We start from the raw sequence: 23,475 nt of genomic DNA, 5'->3' as shown, positions 1-23,475 counted from the left end.
CATGTGCTTCAACTCTTTTCTGAGTCAAACTAAAAATTGAAAACCATAGCTATGTAATACTTTTCCATGTTACAGTATAATCAACTAAAATGTTGCCATCATATTCTTTCATATGATTTCAATATCCTGCTTGAGCAGGGAGGTTGGAGAAGATGACCTCCAGAGGTCCCTTCCAACCTCGGCCGCTCTCTGATGCCGTGAATATTGTAGAGATGAAAGCGTGTTTCAGTTTCATACTTATTCATAACATAAGCAATACAAAGCATTGTTGTTTTTTGTGTAAATAGTTCAAAGATTACCAAAAAAGCAAACGTGTCATTTGGATCATTCATTTGTCTTTATTGAGCTTTGATGAAAAACAGTCCATTTGAAATATTTCCAGCTACCATTTCAATTCGAAATGCTCAACACAAAAACTTGATATCAGAGTACAAACATATAAAATTACATCTCATTATAATTTAATATTTAACAAAGCTAATCATTTCTGATTTTTCATAATTAAGTTTACAAAAATAATGTTACATTTACAAAATAAATCAGCTCTTCCCAATAAATTACAGTGGTGTTTTTCTTATTCAAAAATGTAATATATTGTACAAAATAGATAACAACTTTTTGTCAGATAAAATACTAAAGCATATTTTTCATCCAATACATTTTGGCAGTGTGTGAAAACATTTGATTGTACACTTGATATCTAAAGTACAGCGTGAAAACTAAACCCATTAAGCTATTATACACGTTGCTTATATAAGGTAAGGGTGGCCAACTTGGGTACTATTTTTTATTTCCAGTTAGAAGTTTTTAGTCAGACCAATACTGCCATGTTTATGCAGCTGACTTAATTAATCTGACCCAGTAAAGTAATACAGATCCAGCCTGAGCCAAACACTCTTTCTATGACAAGTACACAAAAGTGACCCCCATCATCAACTTTTGGGCTGCTCAGTATCTCTCACACATTCTTTACCTTTGTGTTTCCTCACAAAGCATTGGTGGCCAACTTGTAAAAACAGCACAATCCGGATCCCCCTAAAGTTAATGGCAAAACTTCGGTACTTTATTCTGTCATAAAAACTCATACTAAAAGGGACCTGTAAAAAGAGCAATGCATTGATAAAAAATAAACAGTAACCAGCAAAAAGAAAAACACTCTAAAAAGCAAAAGGTAAACATTAAGAGCTACTGTATGCAGACTGTACAAAAGCAACTACTTTAAAATAACATAAAGAAACACAGCTTCTACTTGGTGGTAAGTGTATTCTCATTAAAGCCTTTTGAATGTTCAGATCAGCTCAGCATTTACCATGTTGCATTTCCTGCCTGCAAAAATGTATCTGAAGAATCATATTAGTCTATTTGAGCAACTTTTAAAAGACAGAGGTTTAACTACACCATCTTTGGATGCTGTGATTAATGCAGGTGTCTGGTTCAGGATGATCAAAATCTCACCTTGCAGAATTTCTGACTCCACTATATTTTATCTTTGCAATAGTTCAGTTTTAGTATCTCTTTTTTTTTTCTCTGTTTCTCTCTTATGCAACTTCTGGGAAGAAAGTCTACTTTAAGGTACTAAAGGAAAATAATTCCTGACTGGAATAAATAAAATGTGCAAAGTGGTGATTTTCTTATTATGTCAGTATTGTATGAACAACAGATCACTTTATATATCATAATAGACCATTTTCACAAATTGTAACTGAGTGAATATATGCCCAAGTGATCATGTGTCACAAGGTTCCCCTTGTGCAAATCCACAGAGGATCTTAATCCAAATGGGTTATTATAGACTCCAGACACAAAATTTAGTCAATTTTGGATCTTCCCCCAAGACTGGAAGGGGACAAAAAAGAAGAGGAGAAGGGGACTCATCACAGTAAGTCAATTCATCCCAGGCTTCTCAAAACTCTTAAAAATTCAGAGAAAGAGTATTTGGTGTGCTGGCTATCTTCTGGCTTGAAATACTATGGCTCAAACCAGGAACATCTGGAGCTGAACTCAGGCACATCTGCTGCTTGAGTTAGTAAGCCATACCTCTCCAGACACAGCACTAGGACATGACTACAGCTACTCTGTAGGTGAAGTTTAGAGGGACTGCTGAAACACGCATTCATCAACCAGTTAGGCAAATAAACACAATGGCTACATTTACACTAGTAAACCAAACAGTACAAAGTCTATACTCTAGCTCTGAGGTCAAGTGGCATGGTCTGGCCGTATTCATAGTTATACTCTCTGCGTCCCTAAAGTGAGGTAGCCATATGCAAAGCGCCTAGTGAAAGGTGTCCTAGATTGGGCTTATTTCCAAAATATGACCAGAAATTGTCTGGGAGAGTACTAGTTAGTCCTTAACAAAAGGATACCAGTTGCTGTTCTAGCAATTTAGCAATATAAATGCCTGCACCCATGCCTCAGCACTGATATAGATATTACTGTGCATGCAAAATTTAAAAGTCGTCAACATATTTACATGTGGCCCTCTGATTCATATAACCATGAAAGCAGGGAGGATTCAACTCTTCTGTTGAATTTTTACTTGAAAGAGATGTTTTTTTCAAATCAAGATTTATTTTTTTTTTTAAAAAAAAGAGTATTTCTGTCCACTATTTTCTTTTTAAATAATACATGTGCTTTGTTTGGTAGCCTATGCTTTTACTATTCAAGGAATCTTGACTTTTGTTTGATTAACCCACTTTTTCATATCTACAATTCACAGCTAAACAAGCACTAACCAGTTCCATCACAATGAAAAATTATATACACATCTAAAACAATAATATTAAGACAACAACTAAAACAGGAAATAAAAAATTAATCTGTGCAGTTAAAAGATCTAAAAATAGTATCAACCTCTATACATATTTATCAGACTGCAGCATCCACAGTTACAGTTGTATGTGGCAGTCAGAACAGTGAGTATTTCTTTCCAAATCATGAGGTCTTTTAAGAAACACCCACAGTAGTGGCTCCTGAGGAAATAATTTCCTTATTATCCTGAGATTTTAAATGTGCAAGTGTCCTACCAATTTATCTAGTGCATAAAAAGAAAAGAGGGAAGGGGGGAGGAAGGGAGCAAAGGAAGGAAGAGAGGGAGGGAGGGAAGGAAGGAAGGACGGACAGATAGATGAGCAAGACAAACAGCGAAACATTATCACAACGGTTTTTGTTTCAAAATAGACTGCTGTGCAATGACTGAAGCCTGATTTGTAGACATTTTGTATTCTTGCCCAGAGCCTTGAGGAGGGGAAGGTAATGGAGTTTCTGGAGTTGCTGAAAAAGAATATAGGAAGAATTACATATTTTTATATTGTGGCCTACTCCACATACAAACATACCTACTACTGCCCCCAAAGGAAGTTCTGTTACAATTGGCATGCTAGGTAAATAGGATATTTTAATTATCAGAATTTTTAGTTTATTAAAAACTGTGCATGTGAAACCAATGATATATCAGAATGGTGCTGAATTTTTAAAATTAGATTAAATTCAGGTCAAAATCTGTCACTTAACACTGCTTACATACATATGTTTTTAATGAACAATTATTTTAATTTAAGAATTATGATGAAATAACTCTATGAGCACTGACAGGCCACAATTCTAATTAATATTTTTAACTGTAACAGTGAAATGTTATGACAGAAGGCTAACTTGCAATTACTTACAAATCTGTTCTGTATGTACAGGAGCAGACATTGAACTTATGAGGATAGTCTGGCCAGTTAATGGATCTTGGGCTAAGTGAGGATGTACTGGATGATGCAAATGACTGGCATCATTAGAAGTACCTGCAAAAATAACATGAGCACATATAAATTCAGAAGAGCATGTTGTTGCCAGTGACTTATACTGCAATAATTACATTTCCGTAGAGCAAATATTTTGATTGGCAATTTGAATAATTGCCTCTGGGTATTCATTAAACAATTTAACCAGACTTCAACCATACTAAGCACTGTGTTTATTTTCAGTGTTTTGACTGAATCAACAGTGGATTTCATGAAATATTTTGTAAGGATTCTTCCATCTGCCCAGGGAGTTGTATGTCTAGATACCCAGCAATGACTGAGTACTCAGCACAATCTGAGGTTGTTGGACTGTTACAAGATGAGCAGCCAAGACAAGAAAGCTTTAGATAATAATTATATGACTCAAAGTTCAGCCAGCAAGGCAGTGGTCAAAGTGCTTGCTTACATCATGATTCCCACAACATCCCAGTATGCTAAATTCAACATAATGCAACATAATAAATTTAGTTAGTTGTTAGCTTACCTCCCAGTAACATTTCCTGAAGCAAACTGTCAATTTTAACAATTCCAAATAGTTTAACCAATTGTATTTGCTCAATCATTTGCCAAGTGATGCTCTGGAGTGTAGGCAGTAGAAGCAGAAGCTCTCCAAATCTTCCTCGGGAGTCATACTGACGATCATTAATATAATCCTCTAAACTGATCTGGACTTGGAACCGCATGTTCTTAATCTTCATTGGATTACTCAGGCCCTTTGCATCTTAAAAAAATGACAAAAACTTAAAGTCAAGACAGATTATGATTTGGGAGGAGCATCTTGGTTTTTTTTCCTTTTATTATTTTCCATCTAGCTAGATAACATGAGCAGATCAACAAAAACTACTACATCAACAAAAACTACTTTCAATATAAACACATGTACAATAATTCTGAGAGATTGAAAAGGTACCTGGATCAAAAAACACAATCGCTTTCAAGCAAGCGTACTCGTTGTCATCTATTTGGATTTCCTGGAAGGGTCGAACTAGTTCATCTAGAATCCGATTTGCCACTCGGCTGATCTCTACTTCAGTACTGTTACGATGGATTATGTAATTGTTGCCTTGGAGAGAAAGATTACCAACATAAGAATTGATATAAAGACTTTGATGTAATGTACTAGATGGAGCCCATTTTCAAAACCACCTTTTATTTTGCTTAATCAAATTGTTTAATATTTTTTAAGTAATTACTCTCCTTTGTATCATATAAAGCTGTTCTTTGCAAGTAGAGTATATGTGCAAAATACAGCTGTCAACCAGTAAATAATCTGTGCACGTAAATATGCCAATATGTACGGTTACTGATTAGGCCACAAGACTGAGGTCCATATTTGAATGCGCAAGCATGGAGCCAGAAGGTCTTTATCTTTACGTAACAGATAAATACAACAGTAAGCTGATCTTAAAATTTCATCTTCCCCCACTAAAATAATATATTCCAAGCTGACTGATCAGGATTTGTCAATGGACAAAGAAGCCTTCTTACAGAGGAGGCACCAGGAATGTTTCTAACAGATGCTTCTGCTATCTGCTACTCCTAATATAATTTAGAAGCATCTTAAAATTTTCAGTAAAGAATTAATTTTCCCTGCTCTTTTAATTTTAAGTTTTCATTTTGGGGAAGTGTCCATCATGGCATCTTCATTCACCTTCTGTCCAGAAATCATCTAACACAAGTGGTCAGAACAGTGGGAAAGCCACAGAAGCCACCATGTCGTTTTTGAAAGAAAAGTTGATGATTATATCACAAGAGATCCACGCCAAAATGACTCATAACCTATACAGATATCTACCTTCAAATATCAGAAATAAGCCTTTGAGCCTCAAGTTGTTTCTTCTTTCAGTATACATGCTGATGTTGGTGATGTTGACTATAATTTTCTGCTTATTATTTTCTCATTATTTGTCCTTATTACCTACTAAACCTAATAAAATTGTAAATATTTTGTTTTAAGTTTTGTTAATTCTGTCAGTAAAACTGTACCTAGAGAAAGAACTAGGTTAAGAAGATAATTTGTGTAGTTTTTAATTTGAAAGGATTGCTGGTTAGAGTAGTATCTCCAGAACAAGCCCTTTCTGTCTCTTTAATGTTACGACACGTGTAAAAATAAATTCAAGCTGATTTAGAGCTATGAAAAGGCAGGCCCAAAGAGGCAGGAGAACAAGCAGTGGGAAACACCCTTGCACAATACCACCAGTGAAGAAAGTAGTTTGAGTCTATATTCCACACAGTCCTGCCTCACACTAAAAATCCTGTCCAAGATGACCTATGTATTTTCTCACAAAACAGCCCAAGTGCTGCATATATTTAATGAGACCATTTTTGGCAAGGTGCACTTCAGATTGGCAGAGTACTTTGGCAAACAACACTAAGAAATGCCTCATCACATCACTATACACACAGGCACACATCTCATCATATTACTGTGCCTCTCTGTTTTGTGAATGAAGGGAAGACGTGAGACGTGTTTCCACCACAAAACAACGTCCCCTTTCCTAACAGCTATTCTCTCTTTATATAACCCAGTAAAGGAGCCATTTCAAGTGACCAAGAATATGCTTATGCAGACATGACTCCTCACTGTCCCATGGATGCATCCGTCTCCCACATGGCAGGGGACAACAGGCATGCTGTTTACATGACGGCCACATGGCGACTGTCAAGGCAGCAGTGAGAGGGCTGTTGGGAAAGCAAGTTGCAGGGAACAGATTATCCAATTTTCTAACCTGTAAGGTCTTCCCTGACTATGTCTGAAGGGCTCCTGGGAAAGCTCCAGACAAATGATTTTCATGAAGATTGAAATTAGTACATAGGCCACAGGTTGGTTGCTTCTCCCTTAAGTAAAGTTTTCTTATGTTTTATTTTCTGTTCGTTTTGTTTTATTCTGTTTGGTTTTTTTTATGGGTCAAAGGTGCAGAAAGGATGTTAATGTAAGGAGACAATTTGCCAGGAACTCCCTTAAGTTGTGGTTTCTGGTATCCAATAAACCTTTAGCCATATTAACTCACAGGAGACTGTCCACCTGCTTTTGCTGGAAGAGAACATGATATTATGTCATTAATAGCTATTTAGCATTCACAGAATGCATTGCTTTGATTGTGCCAAAACAGTCATCTCACTTAAGTGATTACATGGTTGCTAATGTACTGTAACATCATCATTATTAATTAAAACAAACCCAACATTTACCTAAAAGTAAAATATCCTTATATGCCATGGACCGTTTTGCAGCTCCAAGCAGCAGGTGTTCCCCAGCATGTGCTCTTAGCAGGGCAACCTCAAGAAAAAAACAGCAGACTCATTAGAAGATAAAGCAGTAAGTTCCAATAAGGGCAAAAGAAATAAGGATGCATATTAGCACAAGTATATTCAGCTATAGATACATGTTTAAGACGGTTAAGATTCTAATGTAAAATATAAAATGAATGTAAAAATCTTAACATTGTACTAACAGTATACTATAATTAAATTGTCATCCTCTGTCACTTCTAGAATTTGGTCTAGATTTTAAATATACGGCTCTACAAAATACTTCTCAATAAATACAATACTTGCATTTACTTCCTAATGCCTATTCGCTTACAAAGTTTTCTCTGGAATTTTAAGTTGACACTAAAGACTCTAGTGGGCTGCAATGATTAGTTACAGTAAATTCGGCACTACCAGTGTTTCATTTTTCTCATCTTGAATCAAAAATTTATGTGGCACTTAAAAGAGCTTTTTCCCCAACAAAGCCAGATATGCTAAAATATCCACTACTGTCAACAAAGAAGAAATCTGATTCATACCAGGAAGGCACTTAAAAATGTTTACTCTTTGTCACCTATTTACTTTCCTTTGTTTTTAATGTCTGCTTGAAACTTCAGCACTGGCCTCTATTTCCTCAAGGAACTCCTTTGTTGGCAAATATATTCTTTTCTTATGAATCCAAGCCAACAGCACCTAGGAACACTTAATGTGTTAAGACTTTCCAGGTTTTCAGTAAACTATCTGCTCTGGCCTACTCTATGGTTTGTAAATCAGGCTGATTCCTAGATGGGGAATCGTTTGTTCAAAACCAGATGTTTTATTTTACAACTAAATGCACAATACCCCTTAGAAAGAGGCTATCATAAATGCCAAAGTGGCATTTGTTTTAACTCCCAGTATCTTTGTCACTACACTTCTAAGGTACTTAAGGTTCTGTAGTATTTCCCAACATGTACTCTATCTTTCTAAGGTGATTTTTTTTTTTTTAAATATAGACAGGAACTTTTTAATAAGATCTGATTCCTTTTCTTTTCCTTCATGCCATCTTAACAATAAAACCAGCAATATTTTTGCTTGCATTTGTTGTCCTTGTGTAACCAATGCATTTAAAATTCTCTTTCCTTCACATGAACAAATTTTCAACTTATTCCAGTAAGGTGAGCTTGTGCACACATATAATATTCTGTGGGTCTGCAAAGAATCATTAAGCTCCTATTTTGGGGAGTCTCCTGTGGCCTGAAACACCTCCATATTCCTGAGGAAGAGTATAAGAGGGAATGAGGTCAGCTTAAGTCTCAAACTCAAGGACAATCTAACCCTCCTTGCAGGATTTTGTTAAAAACTGAAAGACAAAGAGGCAAAAAGGAGGAATTACTCAATTCCACTTCACAGTTATTTTCAAGCTGAATCAGATTTCGGTGGACTGGAATCAAGAGATCCTGAGCCGTAAATTAACCTCCTGCCCAGGCAGCTGGTGAAGAGAATTGCTTGCCGCAACGCAGAGACACTGGTTCTGTGTGTACCAGCAGAACTCAATCTGAAACCCAGTGATATACTAGAATATATTACAGATATGATCATAGATCAGACCTCTGTCATAAAAACCCTTGAGAATTTTCAAGATTTGATGTTTTCCTCTACACTCACTATGTTCAATATAATTTTAGTACATTGTATTATGTGAAAGATTATTTGCTATGTATTGTTATCAGTATGTCTGGCATTTGTTTGAGAGTCTAATGGCTTTTATCTTTTTGCAAGTAGAGAAGATCTGCTTCAAATTAAATAACACACTGTCTTAAACCATATTATAATGAAAGGTGAAAAAAATACTCTGCAAGGTCAAAAAAAACATGGCTTTTTTTACAAGATTTTTTTCATTTTGACATGCAGCTTGGTATCTCTGTTTCCAAAAGAATACAGAAAGCACAAAACAATGAAAGACATACTAGTTTGCTGCTTCTTTTTGTTAATATGCTAGAGCCTTAGCAATTTCCTCTGGTTTTTCGTTGTGGCTATTTTAAAACTTTACAAAATTTTAAGATGGTGAGTCTAGCACCCAGCTCTATTTGATCACAGAAAAAAAATAAGTATTTAATCACACCATTTAAATATCATAGAAACAACAGGACAGTAATTAAAGTTCTCTTTTTGGTCTCCTCTTATACCTGATCATCCAGTGGTAATTCACAGAAGCCTGGAATATATTTAGCCCATTCCACCAGGACCAAAAGTTGTTGCTTCATAGATTCACAGACATCACTAATGCCAGCAATTTTCTTAACATTTATGTCAGTGCTAGCACCAGGACTGGAGACTGAGATCTGGTCATAGTGAGAGAAAAAAATAACAATGTTAAGTTTAATATAATTGATTTTCACTGGTCAACAGCATATTTAAGAAAAAATTTGCAGCAATAGTCATGCATACTCTTGATAAATTCCTTGCTCATTAGGGCCATTTTTCTGCATGTAAATTATAAAATTTTATTTCTCATTTTAACCAGTGTGTATTACAATATGTTAAAAATTACACTATCCATATAATGCTACAATATTTTCTACTATTTTTAAATACATCAGAGCTCTTATTATTTGTAGGGAGGAGGTGGGGGTTTTTTATTCCTTTAAAATGCCTGACATTTACTTCATTTCAGAAAAAAAAAAGAGCTCACAGGGGCATGCAGTAACATTAAGAGCAAAGAAAGAGAGAGATAAAGGGGTAGCACGTTCTTCTAGTGAAAAGATAAGTATCATTAACTTTAGAAGGTAAAACAGGGGGTTTTCAGTGCCTGGAGGAGAATGATTTGTAATGATGAAGCAGCAGTATAGGCAGAGGCCTAAGATGTTTCTGAGCAAATGTAAAGTATATGAGTGTGCATTAGACCACCTGCAGTGAACAATGTTCTGTGAAATAAGAAGAGAGCAATATCTTTCTGGGCCTGAAGCCGAGGCACTTTCACATAATCATTCAGCCAAATCCTGAAATTCTTAATGACTTTTCAAGGAAAGGAACAAAACCAGGCTTGCTCTTAAGCCAGGCAGAAAAGACAACTTAAGATAAAACCAAGTCTGAGAAGGTCAGTTTATAGCTGCTATCATACCAGGGAAGAAAAAGAAACAAAGGAAAGAAAAAGAAAAAATAGATGAAAAGAAGAAAAACAAGAAAAAAAAAAGAAAAAAGGAAAAAGGAAAAGGAAAAGGAAAAGGAAAAGGAAAAGGAAAAGGAAAAGGAAAAGGAAAAGGAAAAGGAAAAGGAAAAGGAAAAGGACATCACAACAACAACAAAACCGCACCACTGTACAAGGCCTATGAAACTGACTTTCACCTTATGTTTTATTGCAGAAAGCATAGTCAGGAAATTCTGTAGTTTGATTATCTTTAAGCCCCCTCCTGAAAAAATTACTGGATCTTCCAATACTATGTACCTACAAATGTCAGGATGGTGGATGCTATTTAGGTTGACTTCTATGAGATCCCCTTCATTCCCTGACCCATGTTAAATCCCTCAGTAGGATCTATGGTGAAAACCTTTTATCCTTGGGTCATCAAAATGAGCTGCACTTCTGAACTAAAGCACAGTGCTTCCTACATAATTCAGTAGTCTAAAACACTGAAAACAGCTTAGATATTAATGGTAACTAACCAGCTGAACATTAGTTCAACATTAGCTGAACATTAGGAAAATACAGCAGCTAGGCAGGTGAAAAAATCCTCAGAAACATAATTCAAAGGCTATCATGTAGGAAAAAGGTAAGAGGTATTGTCTCTTTGTAGAGAGACCATTTGTGAAATCCCAGCTCTAATCATGAGTCCATTTCTGGCATCTGTTCTACAAAAATGAAGTTGAAAATACTGAATATCATTCAGGTGAAAGCTACCAGAATGATTCAGTCTAGAAAACCTTCAGTACAGAAAGAGAGTAAAGAAATTCAACATATTTCATTTTTTTTCCAGAAGAGCAAGAAGAATCTTGATCATGATTCACAGAGATTTTCACAGAGAAAAGAGTTCTGATAGCAGGAGGTGCTCTGATCTATCAGAAAAAGATACCAACATGCACCAACTAGAAATTAATTTTAGAAGGAAAGAACAGGCAGATTGTTTAACCATTAGACTTAGTGATTCATTAACTTAATACATTGTCCTTTGTCTAATATCTTTTAATCAAAGGTATACAACTTTATAAATTACATATTGTATGACCAACTATAGAGTTTGTGCTGAAATTTCTTGGCAAGCTTCTGCTGGGGATTAATGAGATGACTCCTGTGGAGTTCATTACGAACTCCTAGGGTTGCATCTCTTCACAAGGATATGAAGCTGTGAACTTTCCTCTTCCTATTTCTCTATTGCTTTAACTTGCTTTTCCTTTCTGGGGTGCAACACCAGAGTCGTTGATTTCAGAGAATCATAGATCAGCCCAGGTTGGAAGGGGCCTCAAAAGATCATCTCATCCGACCTTTTGTGGGAAAGGGAGCCTAGAGGAGGCTATGCGGCACCCTGTCCAATCGCATCTTGAAAACCTCCAGCAATGGGGACTCCACCACGTCCCTGGGAAGGTTGTTCCAGTGACTGATTGTTCTCACTGTAAAAAAATTTTTTCTTATATTGAGATGAAACCTCTCTTGATGCAACTTGTACCCATTAATTACGTGATGAACATGACAATATAACACTGTATCTCTATTGTCCTGAGAAACATCAGAGACATGTACCTTAGTCTAGAGAAGAGGCTGAGAAGACACCTCATTGCTCTCTACAACTACCTGAAAGGAGGTTGTAGGGAGGTGGGTATTGGTCTGTTCTCACAAGTAACTAGTGATAGGACAACAGGAAATGGCCTCAAATTGCAGCAGAGGAGGTTTACCTTGGATATTAGGAAAAGTTTCTTTACTGAAAGAGTGGTCAGGTACTGGAACAGGCTGCTAAAGGAAGTGGTGGAGTCACCATCTTTGGAGAATGTGCAGATGTGGCCAATGAGGACATGGTTTAATAGACATGGTGGTGTTAGGTTGATGGTTGGACTTGATGATCTTGGAGGTCTTTTCCAACCTTAAAGATTCTATGATTCTTTACTCCTATGAGAGTCTAGCATGTCCCTTTCATATTTACACAATCCAGGAAGCCTCTCGTGGGTTTGTAGGAGAAATATTGTACTTGGAAAATTTCCCCCTGTAAGGAATCTTCAAGGACAAAATAATTATTTTTCCCTATTTTACTATGAAAATTTTAAAAGGGATGAATGCCACCTTCTTCATCATCTCACAGCTGAAAGATGTGGCCAATGATTTGTGACACTACCACCTCCTCCAAGGCTCTTCTCAGGACTGAACTCATCTTACAGACCCATTTGATTGAGGGAGAAACAAGGACTTTTAAGACTCTTTTCCATCATATTAATGTGACCTCTTGATCTTTGAGGCCAAGAGTATAGCTTCACATATGCTTGGCATAGTGGGAGCAATTCTCTCCTACTACAACATAGCAAATAAGTAGAATATATTTGTGTGTACACACAAGGTGATGTTTCAGCCCAGGAATCTAGCAGCTGAAAAGAACTCTGTGGCAGGAATTGCATATACCGGTTGGAAATGATTAAGGGAGTAATATCCAAAAAAAAAAAGCACAATAAGCAAGTTCAAAGAATTACTAAGAAGATAAAAATAGGTATATTTTTCATACTGTGTAAGTATGAAAGGTAGTAAGGTCCATTATGCTCATCTACTCTGCCCAGACATGCAATATGTGCCAAAGACTATCACCCAGTAATTCCTGCATCAATTCTTTACAGACAGTTCCACCCTAAGAGAGATGCTGATAACGGATGAGATTACAAAACATTTGAGGATATATAAATCAGTCAGCATGAAATCATAAAGGTGGCAGTTAAATTCTAAGTAAGTTAGTAAGAGGTGCAAGAATGCAGAATCAATGACCATGATTTATCTGAGGTGCAGAAAAGGACTGGAGACTGTTCCATTCAGCAATTGATTGGATACGGGGGGGGCTGGGGAGGGGAGGAAGGAAAATGAAGTTCAGATGAGACAAAGAAAATTTAAAAGCAAGATGTGAATAGACTCTGCAGTTGGAACACTTCTGTTTGCCTTATTTATAATGTCTAAGGATATTAAAAATGGGATTTTCAAAAGAATGTAAGGAAATGAGTGTCCACATCCCTTTGAATTAATGGCTTTGGACAATTTTTTTCCCTAATGTTTCATGGGAAACCCAGTCTCGAGGATAGGTAGATGCCACCAGCTGCCTGAGACAGCAACTGATTTAAAAGCAGTAAGAACCATAAACCTTTATTAAGAAAGGTGCCTAGGACATATTGTCCCAGACAATGTAAATTTTTTTTCATTGACATTGCTTTAAGATTATATTCTATTACTTATTCTTTCATTGGGAAGAGGAAGCTCAGTGCATTTTGGAAGTAGAAAAAAGTAATCTCAATACTTGTATTTAATACGATAAGAAATTGAAAAGTATTTAACTTTAGAAAAAATGGTCTTAAAGTCATCGAATAATTTTGTGGTAGATCTCAGTACCTGACGGGAGAGTGTCTCAGCTTGTGACAATGTGCTAATAGAGGGAATGTTGCAGCCATCAAAAGTGTTTCTTCTCGTACTTATCCTGTCCCGTTCATTTTGTACAGCTGGAAAAGAATAATCATCTCATTTATTGACTTGTAGACATTGCCACACAATATAATTTCAGAACTTTACTAGGTAACTATAAGAATGAAAAGGTTAAAAAAGACCTTGTGCTTTTGGCTCTGAGTAATGAGGAAGGATGACAATACATGTTTATGGTCTTTATCTGTATACTGTTTGCCGTAAAAACTATGTAAAACTAATTGTTGATAGATACTGAACTAACAGCACTTTTGGGACTGGCTTTATTACAGTAAAACTTCTTTCCTCCTTTGAGCTTGAACATATGCTGTCATTTTGTTATTTTAACCAATTTAATAAGTGAGGCTTTATGATAATGGTAGAAATGGACATCTCCACACTGCTGAACAGGTCAAGAGGTACAGCACCACTACTGACAAAATGTCTCAGTCAGAGGAGGTGTGAAAGCCCTACTCCCGCTCTCCTGTGAGAAACACTGAAACAGGAATGAATTATGAACTTAATATAATAGTAAGATAATTTTGAAACTTAAATCTCATGCTCCTCTTCAGTGACATTGCATTCCTAGCCAGTTTACAGAATATTAACTAAGTGGGAAAAAAAAAAAAAAAAAGGCACCAAAAATGTTTCAGGCCAGTAAGTTTTGTCTCATGGGGTCCAAAAAAGGCAGTTGAAAGGGCTTTGGATGAAGAATCCTTAATCAGCACATGCAAGGCTTATGAAGCAACAAGGCTTACTTTTGAATTGAAGGAAGAAGAAAAAATAAAACTATCAATCAGATTTTTCTAAAACCTAGATCATGTCCAAGGTCAGGCCAAGGAGGAAAAAAAAAAAAAAACAAAAGAAAAAAAAGAGTTGTGCTGATCAAAATCTTTTTATTGCACAATGAATCTCATAATCTTTTAAGAGCAGCAGCTTTATTTCCAAAGATATTTTTGTTGTTTTGTGGGAAACCTTCTGCATTACAGAATTTAGGAGTAGAACTAAATGCTTCAATAAAAAAAATAAAATATTCTATACACTGAATAGTTTTCAGGGTTTATCTGAACAATCCACATAGTTTATGCCAGAGGTGTACTAAGATTTTGCCAAGGACACTCACTGATGGGCCTTTTATTAAGGTCATGGTAAGAAATGTTGTCCAGTGATAAACACAAAGTGCTAAATGTTCATGTAGACAGGAAACAAAAATATAACCTTTTTTAAAAGAATGGAGAAAAAGCATTCACTGAATCTCAGCAGCTTAAGGGCTACATAGATAATTAAAATAAGGTCAGCACTGATTAGTATTAAAAAAGTAGTACACTATTCTGACAATCACTAGTGAAAGTCACTGGTAGAGCACTTTCAGAATCATAGGGAAATGCTTCAATTTTCTCCTATGTATGCCTAATTTTGGATTATTAGACTGGATTGTCTGTCTTTCTAAGCCCTTTTTGTCAGTTCAGGCTAAAATTGCTTTAAACAGAGACTCCAAGAGGAAGGAGTTTGCTCAGAGAGAGGGTTTGTATAGCTTTTACCAACTCAAGCTTTTCTACCTTCACCCTGAATAAAAGAAAGTGATTTGCTAGAAGCAAGCTGAGAAACATCATACAGACTATGCCACGCTTATGCTGAAACATCCCCTGATGGTATAGAGAGGTATATAACAACACACAAGCAGTGAAATTAACAGTTCAGAGTTTTGAATTATTTTAGCACTGGGAAAGCTTTGAATAAACATGGTGTGGATGTAATGAGAAATGAAAGTTTTATAGGAAGTGGGACCAGAGGAGGCAGAGCAGTGTAAATCAGGTTAAATGTTTTGTGCAGGCTATATCTTCATTTCATAAACATGAGTCAGCAGCACGCCTTACGGCAATGTCAGCTAACCACGCATCGGCCTGCATCAGCATCTTGAGGGAAGTGATTATTTCTCTGTTTTGGGCTCCCCACCACACAAAAGATGCTGGAAAACTGAGCAGTGTCAAGCAGAGGGCTGTGGAAATGTAACCCACAAGACGCAAAAGGTGAAGCAGAGAGAGGCATCTTTGTTTATGTGGAAAAGAGGGGTCCAAAGCAAAGGTTGAGGTCTATTTTCTGTAGAGAAAATGGAGCCAGACTCTTCTCAGCTGCACAGCGGAAGGACAAGAGGCAACGAACACTACCCTAACTGCAGTAAGATACATTCCAACTAGATATGAGGAAAAAACTCTTCCCAATGAGGGTGGCCAGGCACCAGAAGAAGTTGCTGAGAGAGGTTGTGGAATCTCCTCTCTCAGGGACTGTACAAACCCGGCTGGACTGGGTCCCAGGCAATCTGACCGAACCTAGAAGTTAGCTTTGCTTTAAATGGGGGCCTGGACTAGATGACTTCCAGATGTCCCTTCTGAGCTAAACTATTATTTAATTCCAGGTTTTGGAAGTTTGTGAAGCTCTGCTTTTTGCAAAACTTTTTAGGGCTGCTCTGGACACACAGGTCTTCCCTTTCCTTCATATCAGATTGGTAACATATATACAATATGTTCCTGATTTAATAGCTCAAATTCCAAAAGGCTAAACTGTGTTTAAGGAAATTCACAAGAATTAGCAAACCTATTTAATATACATAGAGTGTTAACACTGTTTAGAAGATCCCCATCCAGCTGCAAGGACAAAATCCATTTTACCTCATACCAGAACCTGATGACTAGCAAAGCAGTACTGTAGTATAGATATATAAAAGCATAAAGAAACTGCTTCCTTTATCTTAGAAATGCTATGTATAGACTAAAAATACTACAGACTAGCTACAGTACAGGAGAATTGTGCACCTTACATTGCAGACTGGCCTTCAGTCTGCTTCCAACAAAACAAGTGGCAAAGTTCATTATTAAAGAACCGTTTTTGAGTGCTTATGTGATCCAGATCAGGATGCGTTTCACCTCTACATCGTAATTGCCAATGAAGCAACAGTCCCAACAACCCTGTACAAAAATCCTCTGATATTCCCACTGCCTCTCTTTTGCTATTGCTGTGCCCTTGTGGTCGTCTGCTCCTTCCATTTTGACAGAAGGATCATTGTGTCACCCATGTTTCTTCATGTCTGTCAGTGAGATGCAGAAGTACCAATCTTTCTATATTAAGCCCTAATGAGATCAGAATTTTTTTTCAATTAATGTGGACACTCCACTGACAGCTACCACTTTTGTTCTCACCAGCACTTTTTCACTCAACTTCACACTCCTTCCTCTGGCTTAAATACTTCAAACATTTAAACTTACGGGAAGAACCAGTAAATTGGTGTTGTCATTACTTAGATAAAGTAGAAACAAAATCCTAGACAGAGATTCTATAACTCAAACTTGGTAAAAATTAAAATCTCATACTGAATTTTCCAGGATATGGCTCAACACTGAGAAATCAGTGAATTTTGGTGCCAGGATTCATGGATTGAACAGTTGCAAATTGACTTCAAACTCACAGATGTGCTAATGCTCAAAGTGTTAGAACTGCTTATCTACCTGAAAATTAGATTACTCATATTTTACCTCAATATAAAAGCATTTCTCCATCATGAAGGCCTTATAGCAGACTTTCCACTGAATTATTCTTCTGGAGTTTTTCAGAATTTTTATTACATTTTAAAACTAATTCAGATTATTTCGCATTGTATATAAAAATAAATTATTCTATTACCTTCTTTTTTCATTCCTGCTCGAAAACACTTTTTTAAACGACAGTATCTGCATTGATTCCTTTTGTCCTTGTCAACGATACATTGCCGATTGAATCTGTCAGAGACAAGAAAAGGTAAAAATGTATAAAGCATTAATAAACCAGTACCCTGATTATGAAAAAAAAAAAAAGAAAACCAACAACTAATCCAGCCTGGCAGAACAATGTCTATAACCATGGACTTTCTTGTTCTGCTGATTATTAATTTTTTTTTTATTAATTAGTCTTGAGAGGTGTTTCATATCTGCTGAGTTTACAGGAATGTAAGTGTGTATATAGACGCATATATGCATTGGAATGAACAAATGTGGAAAATTTTGGAGTTATGTGCATCAGTTTATTTGTGAGATATGTCACTACCTGGCTGCATGAAATGGTAGTTGAGGGGGAAAAGAAAAAAAGCTGCAAATAGAAAAAGGAAAGGACAATCAAGGAAAATACTGAGTGTCACTGGCACAAAGGATCCCTTAGCGGTACAAGGGATCCCTTGGCTGGCAAAGTATACTCCTTCCGGGAGATACTAGTGAACAAGCTACATGTTGTATCATTACAGATAACAACTGAATAGGGAATGGGAGGAAAATTTTCTAACACCGCACTGAAATAAAGACATGAGGAAACACATAGAGCATGACATTGCAAGACGGCCTACCCAAGCTCTCATGCACATCTACAGGTATGCCTAAGGGGAATGCATATGAGCCATCCCCCCCCTCCCTGTTTGCTTCTGCCTTTTTGCTGTGCGTGTGTTTGTTAGATAAACAGATCTACGCTTTGCAGAGCTCTTCTTCACACCACTTCGGGGTATGTCTATGTTATATTACTGTCTATAAGGGAGAGATTTCCTTGTAAGAGTATTAAGCAATTAAGCAAGGAAGAGTGTAGCAAACAACATTTTCATTAACAAGTCATTATTACAAAAAGTCTTCTCCTTTAGTGATTTGTCTAAACTCACAGAGGTTTCCATATATGCTATGCATGGCTTAAAACTGACATTTTATGGACTTGTGCATGCACAGAGCAATTCATCAGACACGATGCACAGACCTGCAGTGTGATAATTTGGGCAGCCAGACACCCGGAAATTAGAAGATTTCCATTCAGACTGACAGGGGAAAACAGTCATTCGAAAGAGCAGTGTGTCACCCAAAGTGAGAAGATGTGCAGATGTGCTTATACAGCCCTTAAAATAAGACTCATAAATCTTAGATTTTCTGTTCAGAGACTGCCTTCATAAGAAAAAAAGGTTGAAAAGACTTTTTAGAAAACAGTTTAGGATTACACTTTTCATATTGCCAGTGAAAATATAATTTTTTTTTTTTTCAGGAGATGACCTTTCTAATCATTAAAAAAAAAAAGAATGAAACAGCTCTGAGTGATGTAATGATATCAACAATGTCAATAGACACCTGGAATGTAATATCTGGAATGTGTAATATCAAGTAGTCTTGAATAAAAGACTTTTTTTACAATCATAAGAACATACCATGAAACACATGCTCATCAAAAATGCTGGTTAGAATTCCTTAACAAAAAGTTGAAAATACCCTGACATAGTTCTGAAAAGTCTGAAAAGGTCTAAATGCAATTTTCGCTTGTATCCATTAATTTAGTGCCTCTGAAGTGAACTTTTGAAATACCTGCATGTATAGACATGGTTTTTCCGTATACTGCGTCTAAAGAATCCCTTGCATCCATCACAGCTGGAAGCACCATAATGTTTTCCGGTCGCTCGATCTCCACATATTGCACAGAGACTACTGACCCCGTTGTCAGCAGCATTCATGTTGACAGCTTCTCCTGAACTGTCTGAGGAGAGGCAAGAAAAACACAGGTAATTATGTACAAGACTTTCAACAACCACTCCAGGAACAATTTGTAATTAAATCAAGGCTATTTCTGGCCTTTTCTCTTTTAATTGCCATTTACTATTTATATAACGTAGCTGATTACATCTGGTTCTTACACAGATAAACACTTTCAAAGTTATAGAGATGTTAACAGAATTTATGAAGTTGGCAACAACAAATCATTTTTCCAGCTGAAAGAGGTTAAAAATTAAAGTGTAACTCTGCATGTATAATTACAAATGCATTCTTGCTAACATGAAGAGGAACTTTGGCACAAAGCACTGTTGCCTAGTTAGCTGGCAAAGATCTTGTATATCAGTTCTCATACGAGCTGGCAATTACCAGCAGCTATCATATAAAGATACAACGGCACATGAGCACATGAGACATATAAAAAAAAAAAAAAAGACAAGACAGTTTTTGCACAATACTTAATGGGGGGGGGGGTGGGGGGAAGCGGAGAGGGAAATAATGCTAAGAGGACTAAGTGTTATTTCCTTGAACAAATTTTCCAAGGGAACATTGGTACAGACTTTCCTTGCACAAGAGAATATTAGCTACATGATTAACAATTAGTCACTGAATATGGTAAACAATACTGAAGAAATTAACTGAAATAAAAACAGACATATTTATTTTTCTTTGAGTCACAATGTTTAACAGACATGTTCAAGGAAATAATAGAAAAACAGCATTTTGTGTTACACTTCTGTTTTTATGAAAGGAAAACTGTTTGCAATATGCCCTAAATATTTGAAGGTGTTCAGTCAGGTAGCGGAAAGAGTGCACATTAATTAGTTATTCAAACATGCATTCAAAAGTCCAGTACCAGAGTTCACAAATAGTGGACAAGTTGAAAAGTAAAACCGTTAGTATTGATATTATTCATATTGTACTAGATCCAACTGAAATGTATTACACAAATACATTATAAAATTCTCAGTGTCCCAAAAAGCTTACAATTTAAAGAGTTCTTTAAACAAAGAGAGAAGTAATATTTTTTTCTGTTTTACAAAGAGATAATTGATACAAATTATATTAAAAATTGATTAAATAAAAATAAAATTTGAAAGGTAAGAATTCAGTTCTGTGAAGAGTTGTTATGACTGGAAAATTATTTTTAAAATGGGTTACAGAATCAATTTATCTAGAAAAATCTAAAGCCTTTCTTTTAGAATTTTGTAATTTTGCATCATAACGATAGAGCAGAATAACTGAAAATACATTATTTAAATTTAATGATGAAATATTTTACAGTAATGTAAATTTTATATATATACATATGGATATACTTATTTTCCTTAGTATTATTTTGAAACAAGATGTCTGGGAAATTGACCTGATTTTGCAAAATTCTTTGATTTCAGTAGGGCTGCTCAATCTGCCTGAATGTGGCTGGTTAAACTCCTCTGAATGTTTCTAATTAATTTAGACAGCTTGAAAAGTCATCTAGGAAGGTTCATAAGAGGCAGCTTTCAGTTCCAGACTAGCACTGTAGCTACAAGCCAATGTTTTTATAAATTCTATTAGAAAATACTTAGGTTAAACTCAAAGCAAACTCTAAACAGAAAAAGGCTAAACCTAATAACTAATAATTATCAAACTAATAACTTACAGTGAATAACTTAACTAGCTCTGTCACTAACATATAATGCAACACACCATAACCTCCCTGATCTGCTTTCCCATTTTATGTAACATTAACAGATCTGAAAGGGTGCTATTCAGCAAAAAAAAACCAAAGGACCAGTGAAATCACCCATATTGGAACAAAAAGCAGAGAAATCAGCTAAAAGTTACATAATCATTGTTGATAGCTTCAAAATAACTTAGGGCATAAAGGTCTGGTTTTTTTCTTCATAAATCAATAAATAAATCTACCTCTGTGTTTACTAAGCTTGCTGTAAAGTAACATCAGAAATTCAGATAAAACTTCAAGCCCAACAATAAAAACTAACAAGTTCTATGTGGCAGGAATATCTGGAAATGCAGGTCCTGTATTTTTCCTGCAAATCCCTAAATATTTGTTCTGCTTCTTAAAAATGCATACTAAAATAGATCTATGAATTATACTTTATGATATAATAAAACAAATTTTAAAGTATATTTGAGGATTTTAGAGTAGTTTAATTTGTCTGATACTTTTCTTCACTTTAGTAGACTGACATTTCCTTTTTTTTTCGTCAGTACACAATGACAGCAGAGTGAAATGGTGTGCTTCCTATTTCAAGTGTAACTTACTGATATAATTTCTAAAAAATGTATTGCATTAAAAATTCCATCTAAAGTTAAAGTGTTACATTAGCCAAACACAAATAGATTTTCTCAGCTAAACATTAGCCTCTAGAAAGCCAATGTGAATTTTTTTTTACAAAATCACTCTAGTTCATATAAAAATATACCTAGGAAGACTAGATTAACACTTAAATAAATAAAATATTAGGCCAACAATTAGAAACTAGGCATCAAGAAGAAGTAGCTATTTTTTTTTCACAAGCCTCTGGATAATTTTGTCCTGTCCTTCCGACTGTTATATATGAAATATACTTTCATGTCCAAGCTGTCAATACTAGTTATTCATTTGTCTTACAGTAAATAAAACAACTGCTGAATACACCATTTTCTTCCTTTGATTAACTGACTGGTGACAGTACAGTTCAGTTACTTTATTACATATAACCTCTCTTTTATTTTCCTTAATGTTAAAGACTTATAATATTATTAACTTAGAATTAGTGATGAAGTGTAAAAGAGTAGATTTGTAGTTTGAAAACAACCCCCAAATGCTCCATTAATAAAACATTTAGCTAACACCCTATAGCATTACTAAACTTCACTTTTTTTGTTAACTGGCTTGATTTTGCACCACAGAACAAACTCACCATTGCCATTATACAGAATCTGCATAGTTTCCAACTCCAGTGCCGTGTATGTCGGATCTAAAACTTCACTGTAGTTTGCCATTTCCATGTCTAGTATTGGTTCCGAGAGCCTCATCATTGAATGCAAAACCAGTCAAAAAGCTGCTCAAATGTACAACCTTCCCATTCTGCTTCACAGTGATTGATAATCCAAAGTTAACTATAACTGTGTCACTTCCGTGCTGCAATGGGAGGAGCTGGAAAACCGCTTCTGCATGCTATATTCTACCTGTTTGTTTTTTGTTTGTTTTTTTTTTTTTCTTTTATGATACAGCGCAACCCTTCTGATAATCTTGGAATGCTTTATGGAATAACCTTATCGGGAGTTGAACTGGTTCCAATTCTTGAGTGAACCCAAGGACGTGCAGGAAGCTTCCTATATCCTATGCCCTGCGACACATTTTGTTGTCAACCTGTGATATAAACAGTCCTAAACAAACCAGTCTTCTTGTTCTATGTAAAGAAACTGTAGGTTCATATGTTAGTTTGCTCTCTTGCTTAAGAACAATAAGGAAGTGTGATATGCTTATGGACTATCCTCACACCCAAAACATCCATCATCATATTTTAAAAGACAGCTGCAAAACCTCCCATTTTTGCGTTCTTTGACAGCAGCAAATGCGTAGGCATGCTTAACCAAGGCCTCAAGCAACACAAACTCTGCAGCAAGAAAGGCCAGTTTATAGATCACATATTGTGCTGCTGCAATGGCTCCAGGCAGTGGACCTTGCGTACTCTCAGAAGGCGGCATCCTGCTCCAGCTCTTCTTCACATGAGACGTGATGGCAGCATGTTGTTTTCAAGCATCATTCAGATGCACAGGGAAAAGAAAAAATCATTCACTTTCTTTTAAAAGAAGAATCTCTGAGTAGGTCCACTGCTCATCAGTTGGTACACATGGCACGTACAAACCCTGTTAAAATCCCTTCTCTAAAACCACTTGAATGTGTGCAAAGGACAGATGAATTTCACTTGCTAATCAGGTGTTTTTAAATGTTGGGTAGCAGAATTTCAAATTTTATTACTTTTCAAAAAAATCTTTACAGAAGACTACCCTTTACACCGCTGACCAATAGTTACATTAAAGATTGCATATATAGGAAACCTGTCCAGTTTACATTTAATTAACAAGTGCCAATAACTGTATACAGAGCATTGAAATACTTCTTTGAATGGAAAAAGTGTTCACAGTTGCTGTTCAGTAAAAGTAGCTGCACAATGCCACCATAAAAAAAAAAACTTTTGATTGAAAAAAAAAAAAGAAAAGTAATCAATGACAGACAAGCTATTGATGAAAAAGGGAAATTTACAGGAAAAGACCTAGGAAA

At 35.9% G+C, this 23,475-nt stretch overlaps 1 protein-coding gene and 1 long non-coding RNA gene across 3 annotated transcripts in view; one reads left to right on the top strand and one right to left on the bottom strand.

Annotated features, from left to right (window-relative positions):
• LOC147601825 (uncharacterized) overlaps positions 1-23,475 on the top strand; it is a 388,814-nt gene that overhangs the window by 57,533 nt on the left and 307,806 nt on the right. The window lies entirely within an intron of this gene.
• On the bottom strand, positions 3,155-22,226 carry HNF4G (hepatocyte nuclear factor 4 gamma). Of its 2 annotated transcripts, none has more exons than XM_086742424.1 (10): positions 22,105-22,226; positions 19,017-19,181; positions 17,338-17,432; positions 13,594-13,700; positions 9,212-9,367; positions 6,984-7,071; positions 4,702-4,854; positions 4,276-4,512; positions 3,669-3,791; positions 3,155-3,273 (listed from the first exon to the last, which is right to left on the bottom strand). In XM_086742424.1, exons 1-10 carry the CDS (start codon positions 22,224-22,226, stop codon positions 3,155-3,157), a joined length of 1,365 nt encoding a protein of 454 aa, XP_086598550.1. The 2 variants fall into 2 exon arrangements, with proteins under 2 accessions (XP_086598550.1, XP_010125563.2); XM_010127261.2 differs by having other exon boundaries at positions 19,017-19,185; positions 22,109-22,226.

This window comes from Chlamydotis macqueenii, chromosome 2 (genome assembly GCF_036417535.1).
Source record: "Chlamydotis macqueenii isolate bChlMac1 chromosome 2, bChlMac1.mat, whole genome shotgun sequence".
NCBI lineage: Eukaryota > Metazoa > Chordata > Aves > Otidiformes > Otididae > Chlamydotis > Chlamydotis macqueenii.
This window is presented reverse-complemented; position numbering and strand designations above follow the sequence as displayed.